Here is a 10,643-nt window from a genome sequence, read left to right on the forward strand (position 1 = left end):
GATCTATGATGATGATACCCAAACTTATTCCTCAGGCCATCACTTCCCTGAGTGGCCCTATCATTTCCCCTGAATGGCAACCTCCTATCCAAGTGTTTACCGACCCCTTCCCTCCACCTGGCTGTCTCTGAGGTAAGCCATTTACCAGGTCTAAACATAACCCTAAATTCCCAAATGTCTTACCAAGACCGACAGAGGCCCTGCTCACCTGAGAGACCTGCTTACTGTTTCGTCACCATGTCCGGTCCTCGGTCAAGCCAGGCTCGTTCCTGCTAGCCCCTTTTCCTTTCTTTTTTTGCACTTGCTCCTCTGCCTGAAATACGTTTCCCAGTCCCTTGCTAAGGGCTCAATCCTAATCTAAAGCGCCCCCCTCCCCCCGCTATCCTCAATCACAGCACTCGGTTTCGGTCTCACCTGTAAATTAGTTCGTTTGTTTGTCTCCCCAGCTAGAATACAGTAGCTTGGAATCTTACTGATTTTGTTCTTTACTGTGTCTCTGCGTCTGGCCCACAAGGAGCACTCAATACTTGAGGAATGAAGGTAAAATTGAATACAAGCGTGTTAAGCATGCAGCGGTAGCCAAGACGCTTCTAAGGCGCCTTCCAAGAAAAAGGCCTTTGGGAAGCGGAGACGCCAGCACCGTGGAGGCACCCGGGGCAGCAGGGTTTCCGCCCGCGAAGTGAGCGGACGCCCCGAGGCCGCGTCCTGATTGGCGGAGGGCTCTCGCCCGCCCTCCCTCCTCCCGCCCCGCGCGCCTGGCCCCGCGGCCGAAGGAGAGCTGAGGCACCGACTGGGCCGAGAGCACCGCAGTCCCGCTCAGGCCAGACCCCGACCCTGCCCGCGGGACCCTCGCTCGCGCCGGGGCCTCCCCGCGGCGCCTCCGCACGCCCGGCCTCACCTGGGCACGGAGGTCCCATCCTGCCCGTCGCAGCTGCTCAACTGCTTTTAAATCGCGCGCCGACACGACTGAGGGCCGTTAACGGTCGCGCTGACGTCACCGGTGGGCGGGGCGGGGGCGCGCCTGCGCAGACAACCCGGTCCGCCGAGGTGGGGGGGGCGGGGCGAGCCGCATTCGGGAGGCGCTGGTGGGACCAGCCCAGGGAGGTGGTGTCCAGGCTCGGTCCCGGGGGCTGACTGAGGGGTCCGTGGACACCCCCGGAACAGTGTGAACTCCCTCTTTTCGAGCACCGGGCGCGGGGATCCCAGCGTGGAGCAGGCGGGCGAAGGCTCTGCTTTCCCGGGATTCAGAGGGGAGAGCGGATTCCCTGGAGCGAGGTGCCTGTCCCTGAACTGTGAGGGCAGCGCGGGCCCGGGGCGGGGCGGGGGACGCAGGTGAGAGGGAGCCGGCCCGCAGCGAGCCTTCCAGGCGGGAAGGACAGATGCACAATGTCTTATACACATTTTCTAAATGAAGGCCATCGTTTTTGTTCAAATTCTCGTGAAAAGCTTCCTGGTTCTCTCCCTCCAATCCCCTTTTTAAAAAAAGTTAATGTCGAAAGTGAGGCGGGTCCTAGCCGGTGTGCCCAGGTCGAGGCGCGTGGGAGAGGCAACCAATGGATGCGTGTGTGTGTGTGTGTGTGTGTGTGTCTGTCTCTCTCTCTCTCTCTCTCTCTCTCCCCCTCCCTCCCTCCCTCCCTTCCTCCCACCTTCTCTAAAAATCAATGGGAAAATATCCTGGGGTGAGGATTAACTAAAGGAACGTGAGGCGGATGCACTGTGCGGCCGCTCCCTTGGCTCTGCCTCACCCGAGGCCTAGACCTGCGGAGGAAAGGCCGGGCAGCTCCTCGGAGTGCCCCCGGGCCTCCCGCGTTCCTACCACACAGCTGGCCTCGCACAGTGTTTCTCCGCCCGGTGCATGGCCTCAGGACGGGACGGTTCCTGGTGTGGGATCCGGCCCTCTGTGTACAGCTCTTCGTCACCCTGACACGTTTGCCTGCTGGGAACGGTGATCGAGTAACTAAATGGATACCCCTCTCCTGGGAACTGACCTTTAGGCCACTTCGAAAGGTCATTCCCTCTCACCAAGACCACATTCCATGTCCCATTCCACTTGCGAAGGCCATTGTCCTTCCCCTCCGGACCTTCCCAGGGTCCAGACCCGCCCAGAGAATTCCCCGCCAGGAAAAGCCGGCCTCCAGTCCAAGCCGGCCTCCAGTCCTTTAAAACCTCTCCCTCCCCGTCCCTGGCGCCATGTTGGGGGCCAGCCCACCTGGTGTCCAGATGACCTAATAAATTCATAATTTTTACTCCTTTTGGCCTCAAACATTCCTCCTTCGGTGACCCTGACACCTGCCACATGCCATCAGTGCCCCTCAGTCAGTTTGGCAACCAAAAAAGTGCTACCCTTTGTTGAAAACTACTTTTTAAGCCTATGTGTCTGTGTGTGTGTGTGTGTGTGTGTATACATATATATATGTGTGTGTGTATATACATATATATGTGTGTGTGTGTGTATATATATATATATATATATATATATATATATATAACTTATTTATTTTGCATGAGCTTGTTCTCTCAGTGCCCACCAAATCTTTCGCCTAAGGCAATGGGGGAAGCTTCTTCACTTCTTCGTCTCCACAAATGAAACCAGCCACCCAGGAGCCATCCTGGCGCCTCCCTCTCACTCCACAGACAATCATTGAGTTCTCTTTTCCCCCTTAACATCTCTTCAGTCGTGTGTCTCTCCTTGTCCCACCTGGCAGGTCTGCAGCAACCCCACACCTGCTGACCCCGCTTCCTTTGGGTCCAGGGTGGTGGTTGCTAAGTACAAATCTGACCTGTTACTTTTCCCCCAAAGTCTAAAACCGTTTGAAGGGAACCAAATTTTTGCCACCCTTAAGCTGACTTTTTGGGATATTGATTTTAAGCTGTTAATTGAGAAACAAGACTCAGAACCTTTGACCCTTACTCTTTTGCTGACTAAGAAATTCAGACAGAAAGATCTGCTTTAGGAAGGGAGTCTTGGCTTAATCATCTTAAAAATCTTCACCCTAGCTTTAGTCAGGAAGACTCCAGGCCTGTTAGCTAGATACCCCATGTCCCATTGTTTCTGAATTGCCTGGCAAGAATTTTCCTGCCTCGTATAATCCACTCTTCCTCAACCACCTGTAAATCGCCCATTTTACCCATTCACCAACCCCTTTTCTCCTTTGTCCAAAAATGTCATATATATTGAATGTTGCCTCAACAGTGTCTTTGAACTTTTCATGCTTGTGTGAATTCCCAGGAACATGTATTAAACATTTTTCTCTGTTAATCTGTCTCTGTTCATTTGATTACTAGCCTAGTTAGAAGGACTTAGAAGGTGGGAGGGAAAGTATTAATTTTTTTTAGTCCCTGCACATTAAAAAATTCCACTGCTCTGGGAACTTTTAAAGTGGTCTACAAGGTCTTGCAGGGTCCCATCCCTGCAGCCTCTCCAGCCTCATCTTGCCTCCCTTTGCTCCCTGCCCTCCAGTCTCTTGGGCCTTCTTTCAGAATGGTCCTCACCATGCCCACTTCCAGCACAGCGCCTCTGCGCATGCCATGTCCACATAGGATCCTCTTCATCCCATCTTCACCCAATGAGGTCACATCACTTCTTCAGGGAGACCTTCCCTGATATACTCAGGTGTCTGTACTGGAGGCTTTAGCAGAACTTGTCACCTCTGAAATTTTACATCTGCTGGGGTGACTATTTCATGTCAATCCCCTCCCTAGACTGTCAATTCCATGAAGAGGAAGCGGTGTCCTTGCTCACCTGTTTTCCCAGGGCCTGGTGCTAGCCCTGGGCACAGCAAGCACTTAAATACGTATTGAATGAGGGACATTGGAAGATAAGTTTAAATCCTAAATTGGGCATCTTAACCTCTCTGAGCCCCATTTTCTTCCCCATTTATAAAACAGTGATGAGCCCAGCTGGTTGGATGGTGTGGGTCAGTGGTTGAGCGTTGACCTATGAACCTGGAGGTCACAGTTCAATTCCCGGTCAGGGCACATGCCGGGATTGTGAGCACCATCCCCAGTTGGAGGGTGTGCAGGAAACAGCTGATCAATGATTATCTCATCATTGATATTTGTATCTCTCTCTTCCTCTCCCTTCCTCTCTGAAATCAATAAAAACATGTTTTTAAAAAAAATAGCCCTAGCCAGTTTGGCTCAGTGGATAGAGCATCCACCTGAGGACTGGAGGGTTCTGGGTTTGATTCTGGTCAAGGGCACATGTCTGGGTTTTGGGCTCTGTCCTCAGTAGGGGGCGTGCAGGAGGCAGCTGATCAATGATCCTCTCTCATCCTTGATGTTTCTCTCTCCCACTTCCTCTCTGAAATCAATATAAATAGATATTAAAAATAATAAAAATAAAACAGTGATGAGAATACCCCATTTCACTGGGGTTTATGAGGAATTAGTAACAGACTAAACTCCCATGAGTGAGCACATGGGGTCAGTATGCACTAGGGTCCAGGAGAGTGAGCCTCTGGATTCCATGTCTGCACCAACTAAGAGCATTGGGTGTTGCCGGGTGATAGGTGGCACAGAATCAGGAGCCTCTGAAGAACTGGCTTGGAACTCCTGGCAAAGGAAGGCTACTAGGTGACCCATTAGGTGAGGCATGCATCTGTTCTGTGGTTATAATGGAGCCTCCTGAGCTGGTTGCTCGGGGTGCCATGTGTTGGGAGGAAGGGGCCAGCTCCACATCCTGCTCTGTATGATTGCAGTCAGCTCATTCACCGCCCACTCCCAGCCCATCTTTTGTTTTGGGGGATTAGGAGTACAGAGGGTGCAAAAAGACTGAATGATTTATCAGTGGTGTCAATGGTGTGCAAAACTCAATTACCCTGTCTGTACAAAAGTAAAGTAGTGGGGCCCCTCCCCCATTCCTTCTCAGCAGAAAAGCAATGTTGAGGCCATTGGTCTTCCTCATTTCGAGGTTCTGCTTCCCCCGAATAAAAGCAAACAGCCTCAGTTTAGGTGAGGAACAATAGTGTTATCAACTAGTTACCTGAACAAGCAATTTTTTGGCTTCAAATTTGCCCTGACCTTCCAGCTTGCAGCTGGCTTATAATATAAAATATATTGTCACTGGGGCTCAAAGGACACATAGTTAAAATGGCTTTACATTCATTTTGGCCTCTGAGCAAATGCCTTTAATTTTGTATGTGATATAAAATTCCTGACCTCCTAAAGACTGGGCTAAGAACCAATAATTTCTGTCTTCTGGAATTTCCAAACAACATACCACCCTTTGGCTTAAAATTAATACAGTGCCTTTTGCTTTTCAAATAACTTTAAGCCCTACGTGTTGTTGGACTCCTGCTGGGAAGTTGCTGGGACAGGTACTTCCCTCCAGGCTCTGCTGTTTACCAGCTGTGACCTGGGAAAATTGTGTGCTCTTTCTGAGCCTGTTATCTCATTGGTAAAATGGAGAAGATAAAGCACCAACTTCATGGGGTGTTCGTGTGAGGATTAAATGAGTTACCAGATGTGAAGTGTTTAGAACAGTGCATTTAGAACATTGGCAATGCTCAATGAATGCTACTATTTTCATTACTGTGACTGCTGTTTTATCCTGGGTGCCAGCCAGTATTGTTTTAGAAGCTCAGCTTCTTAAATATCTGGTTTCCCCTTTCATTGTGAGTATTCCCAAAGCACTACAGCTCCATTCTTCCCACTACTTGTTTTTGCTATACTCTCTCTTACATCTACTGCCCCACCCAAGCTGTGCTGTTCCCTTTGTGGTCTTCTGCCTGTTCATACTTTGTTTTCTTTCTGGCCTCTTACTACACTGGAAACCCCAGTGCTAGAACTTCATACCAACTTCTCACTGCCTGACAGATTTATGCCCTCTAGAACTTACGTTGTTTGTAGCCACTAAGATCTTTCAATTTGGCTGATATTTTGGTTTGGGCCCCATGAAAATGAATGACTTAGGTATTCCTTAACATTCTGAATTATTATTTCCTGGCTGCTGGCCAGGCCACTGGGAAACCACAGGGCAGACTGGTTCCAGGTATGCTGAGAAACACCAGGGTGTGCTGGATGAGCCATCAGGGTAACATGAACTTTTTGGGAACAGGCTGTGAGAATGCTGATCTGCTATATGTGTTATTGTACAGATTCCAACAGATTCAGAAAATAGCCTCATTTATTGATTTAGAAGGAAACACCAGTAAATTATTTTCTAAACAAAAAGCATATGGATATTTTAAAACATCAAAATCCCACCAGCATGGAACCAACCATCACTGCATCTTAACCTGAAAGCAGTACCTGGCAGATACCAGCAAACAACAGTAGCTACTGAGCAGAGGGAGCCCCAAATATTGACTGGCATTAGTTTCTGGGACACCTGTAATTTATTTCTGCTTGGTGGAGGGTGTGGATTCTACAACCAAAGCCCATAAGGCCAACATCTTAACCCCACCTAGGTCAAGTTAAACGTGGGGCCAGGTCCTCCTCTGAGCAGATCTTCCAGGCTTTCAAGGAAGGTACAGCATTGGATTTCCAAAACAACCACACCCACAGCTATTTTCACATTTCTTAACACTCCTCCTCAGGATGCCCACAGAAAAATACATTGATCACATCTCTGGAATCTCGACTTTATTTGAGTTGGACTGCTTCATAGTCCTTCCAGTCCAGCCCTGCCAGTGGTCAGTTGTTATGACCTTGTTTTGCAAAACCGCAAATATAGTTCAAATAATGCCTCTCATCTTTGAAAAGAGAATACAAAGGCATTACCAGACTGGGAAAAAGCAGAGCTACACATGGTAGCTAGGACTTCTTTCCATTCACCAAACAAGTGGCTCCCTACAGAAACAACAATTATTCATCTCAAAGCCCCCAAAAGATCATCCTTGTTAAGGGTTTTATAAGGCTGCATCCAGGCATTGAGAAGGTCATCAGATGTTGCTCTTTAAGTAAACACATTACCTCAATTATGGGACAGGTCACTATTGACTTAATATTTGTGAATCAATGCTAATAAATTATTTGGGTAGTATTGGAATTTTCTCAGATGCGTTAAAAACAACTATACTGACATATAAAGATTGGGCTAAATTAAGAAAACAGAAAATAAACATCTTGGTTGTATCTTCAAATAGTGAAAGTCTGAAAAATTAGCTCCTAAAATATGAGTAGTAAGCTGGAATGGAGGTATTCTTTCACTTCCAGTGTTGATACAAAACACGACTTCCCAAGCCACCTCTGGATCTAACTCTTTAGCAGCAAGATTCTCCCACAACATCCGTTTCCCTGATCTCTCTGTGGGTCATGTTGCAAGTTAAGTCAGGAGAAGAAAAACTCAGAAGACCCACTGGGACCCCATCTTTGTGACCACTTCACACACTCCTTAAAATGTCGTAATCTATCATAACCCCTACTCACAAGATAAAGTCATATATGCCACTGGTGTATCTGAAAAATACACTCTTTTGCAGCCTGAATCACAAATACCTTCTCCCCTTTATTAATGGCCTTTACATTAATGTGCCCCAGCCAACGGGGTACAAGGCAGAGCTTTCACTCGGGTCAGAAGGTTGTGGAACTCTTCCAGTGCCTGTGAGTGTGCCATGGGGTTTAGCACCAGGTGTTGGAAGAGATTGACAGGCTCGGCATTCCGAAATTTCTTAGGGATCGGGATGGTCAGGGGCAGGAAGTTGTTACCAATGAGGAAATGATGGAGGGACCTTTGCTGGAGGCCACGGCCCAAGAACCAGAGGATGTCCTGGAGCCGCTGGGAGAGCATGCTGTGCTGCCAGTCCGTGAGGGGCAGCCACAGCAACAGGTGCATGAGGGCTGTTTTGAAGTGGTAAGAGGTCAGGATGGGACGGGATGCTCCCTGGGGTGAGCTCTGAAGGTCCTGGAGACTTAAAATGATCTGGAGGCACTTGAGGTGGCAGGTATTCTCTGGAGCAAAACGCCCTACCAGCTTCAGGAACAAGTGCTCACAGGCTGCAAAGGACTCGGGCCAGTCCACACTAGTGAGCTGTTCCTGGTCAGGGGCCCGACTCACCAGGTAGACCAAAGTGTCTTCCCGTTGCACCCCCAGGACCAAGCGGATTGAGAGAAAGCGGCCTGAGCGATAGTCCAGCCTGAGCTTGCAGGATGTGGTGGACGGTGGGAGGCTGAGCTGAAAGTCATACTTGTGGGCCACGAGAGCCCAGGCGTTGCCCACCATGTTCCGGAACCACTGTACGGTCTTGCACACGTCCAGGTGGGAGCCAGTGCAGAGGGTTGCTTTGATGGAGCTGTTGCACATGCCCAAGAGGGCCGAGTGGTCCTTGTGGTGATGCACCAGGCACAGCACATCACCCAGAAGCTTCTCACGTTTGCACACACATTCTGACTCCACCAGCACACTGCCACAGCGGCGGCCTAAGGATGGATCCCTCATCTCCAGCACAAACGTGGAGCCCTGGGGCGGAACAATGGGCACCAGGATATCAAATTTCTGGGTCTCATGGATGGTTCCCCATTTCTCAAAGGCAGCCCCGATGCCCAGGCAGTCCTCCAGCTGTGGGCGAGCCTCCTGGGGGCTGATCACCTGGCGGTTGAGTGCCCGACAGGCTTCAATGAGGTCGTCCACAAAGCTCTCCACAAACTCGCAGGTGCAGGGCAGGTCACGGATGACATTCTGGACATAGTGTTTGTAAAAGGATTCCAGGGCCTCCTGTGAAGGGAAGTCGGTGAGCCAGTTGTAGGAGGTGACAGGCACCACCCGGACTTCCTCCTCTTCCTCATCACTGCTGGAATCAAAGGCCGGCTCGTGCTGCATGTTCTGTCGCAGAAGCTCGAAGATGAGAAAAAGGCAAAAGAGGCCAGCATTCCACAGGTTTCCCAGCATCCAGCTGAGCGGTCCCTCCTGGCCCTCGTCTTGGAACGGCCACCCCATGTCCTTCCTTCCCAGCACTAACTCGTCACTGGATGTGTCTCCTCTCCAGAAGTTCTCTGCCTTCTGCTTCTGGTCAGCGACTCGCTTTCTCTCTTCAAACTCTATCTCTAACTGGCGCATCTCCTCACTCATGCGCTTCTCCAGCTGCCGACTTCTGGCTAGTGTGTCCAGGTCCATGCGGTCACTGACCATCAGCGGGTGGTGAACAACATACATCACTGCCAAGAACAGAAGGCTTAGCACAGCCATGGAGGCCTCTGCATCTGGAGAAGTAGGGGTGGGGTCAGTGGTAATCCTCAGGACTCATCTGTTCCCCAGTGCATATTCCCAGAGCCCTGGAACCCTAAATCCTGGAAGCCAACTACCCAGGACAAACAGAACACTCACAGAGCTGGGGTTGGGCAGAGCCTGGGGGGTCTGCCCAGGAGGAAGTTTGGGAGGAAGGGGGCAGCAGGATATGCCACTCAGTCTCTCTACTGCTTTCCTTCCCCATGGCGTGGGTGGTATTTAGGCTTCCAGACTGGCATGGGACTGCTTTCCTGCCTGTGTAAGGATGGGGAGAGGGATCTTTGTGGTAGGGTGGCCTTACCCAATTCATCAGTCCACCATGGGAACCAGGTGTGCCCTGCTGATCCCAGAGGCTCCCTTCCACCAGCAGAAGCACTGGTCTGCCTGGGCAGTACCTTTCTCTCGCCAGGCAGTCCGCCCCAGGCCCCACCTGTAGCATCCCATTACACTATGACTTCACAATCCTCAATTCTGCCCCCACTGTCATCAAACAACCCAGCCTCTTCTCCCTGGTGCCAGTGGCCCAACTCCCAGTGGGTACCAGGGAGGCACAGTGCTCAGCCACCTCTCCACAGCCTGCTGCTGTGCTCTGAGGTCCTAAGGGGGGTGCTGCTGCCTCATTGGGGCCCATAGGCAGGCAAAGCTGCACCTCTCAGCAGCTCAGGAAACCGTGAAGAACAGCTGACAGTAGTTGGTTCCTCTGCCTCCCCACCCACCACCGAGGCCTGGAGCTTCCTGTATTCACCCACTAATTCACAAGCTGGCTGGGCTTACCAAGATCGTGAAGGACAAGCCCCGAGTGGGCCCTGAGACCAGACGGGGTCCTCTCTTCCCTTTGGAACTTGGCCTTGCTCGGGCTCACCTGAGCCCTGTTAAAATTTACAAGGTACCTGGGGCTTTGACTCAAAGCAGGGTGCCCCCCCCATTCATAACCTCCCAAAATCCCACGCCCAGAGACCTGAATACTCAAATGCCCATCCTCTAGGGTTTTCCGGGGACCTGGGGCTGGGTTCCTCACCGTCGGTGTCAGCGGGAACACGGTCTCAAAGAGACAGCTCGGCCTGACCGCTCCCGCCTACTTCCCGGCAGCGTGGAGGCTCCTGGCTCTTCGCCGGGTCCGCCCGCGGGAGTGGCCCCATGTCCTTCTCCCGGGGAGCACAGCATGTCTGTTCGAGTGTCCGGAGTCTGTGCGCAGCCAGCCGCTGAGACCCCAAGGTGCTGCGCGCGGTTCCATGGGCGCCAGCCCCGCCCAGCAACTCCCGCCGTCCAGGCCCCGCCCCGCCCCGCCCAGGTCCCGCCCAGCAACTCTCGCCGTCCAGGCCCCGCCCCGCCCCGCCCAGGTCCCGCCGCGCCCCGCCCAGGTCCCGCCCAGCAACTCCCGCCGTCCAGGCCCCGCCCCGCGCCGTCCAGGCCCCGCCCCGCCCCGCCCCGCCGTCCAGGCCACGCCCAGCGCCGTCTAGGCTCATGCCAGCCTCCT

At 51.8% G+C, this 10,643-nt stretch overlaps 2 protein-coding genes across 4 annotated transcripts in view; both read right to left on the reverse strand.

Annotated features, from left to right (window-relative positions):
• The window catches only part of NCAPH (non-SMC condensin I complex subunit H), a 44,418-nt gene extending 43,462 nt beyond the window's left edge, over positions 1 to 956 (reverse strand). Inside the window, exon 1 of one of the 3 annotated variants that reach the window (XM_070428556.1) lies at positions 899 to 956. In XM_070428556.1, the coding sequence (XP_070284657.1) occupies positions 899 to 917 (19 nt within the window). In that variant the 5' untranslated portion in view covers positions 918 to 956. Of the gene's footprint in view, positions 1 to 208; positions 540 to 898 lie in introns of those variants that run through there. The other 2 variants (XM_070428558.1, XM_070428557.1) reach the window with 2 other exon arrangements.
• Positions 957 to 6,109: 5,153 nt separating this feature from the next.
• On the reverse strand, positions 6,110 to 10,392 carry LOC139020178 (inositol 1,4,5-trisphosphate receptor-interacting protein-like 1). Its single transcript, XM_070429935.1, has 2 exons — positions 10,185 to 10,392; positions 6,110 to 9,141 (listed from the first exon to the last, which is right to left on the reverse strand). Exon 2 carries the CDS (start codon positions 9,125 to 9,127, stop codon positions 7,469 to 7,471), a length of 1,659 nt encoding a protein of 552 aa, XP_070286036.1. The 5' UTR covers positions 9,128 to 9,141; positions 10,185 to 10,392; the 3' UTR covers positions 6,110 to 7,468.
• Positions 10,393 to 10,643: the final 251 nt, after the last annotated feature.

Source organism: Myotis yumanensis, unplaced genomic scaffold (assembly GCF_028538775.1).
Source record: "Myotis yumanensis isolate MYYU_CA2020_CCGP unplaced genomic scaffold, mMyoYum1.0.hap1 SCAF_11, whole genome shotgun sequence".
In the NCBI taxonomy this organism is placed as follows: Eukaryota; Metazoa; Chordata; class Mammalia; order Chiroptera; family Vespertilionidae; genus Myotis; species Myotis yumanensis.

Excerpts from the sequence above, each read along its gene's own strand:
- LOC139020178 (XM_070429935.1), bottom strand. The coding sequence starts at position 9,127 with ATGGCTGTGCTAAGCCTTCTGTTCTTGGCAGTGATGTATGTTGTTCAC.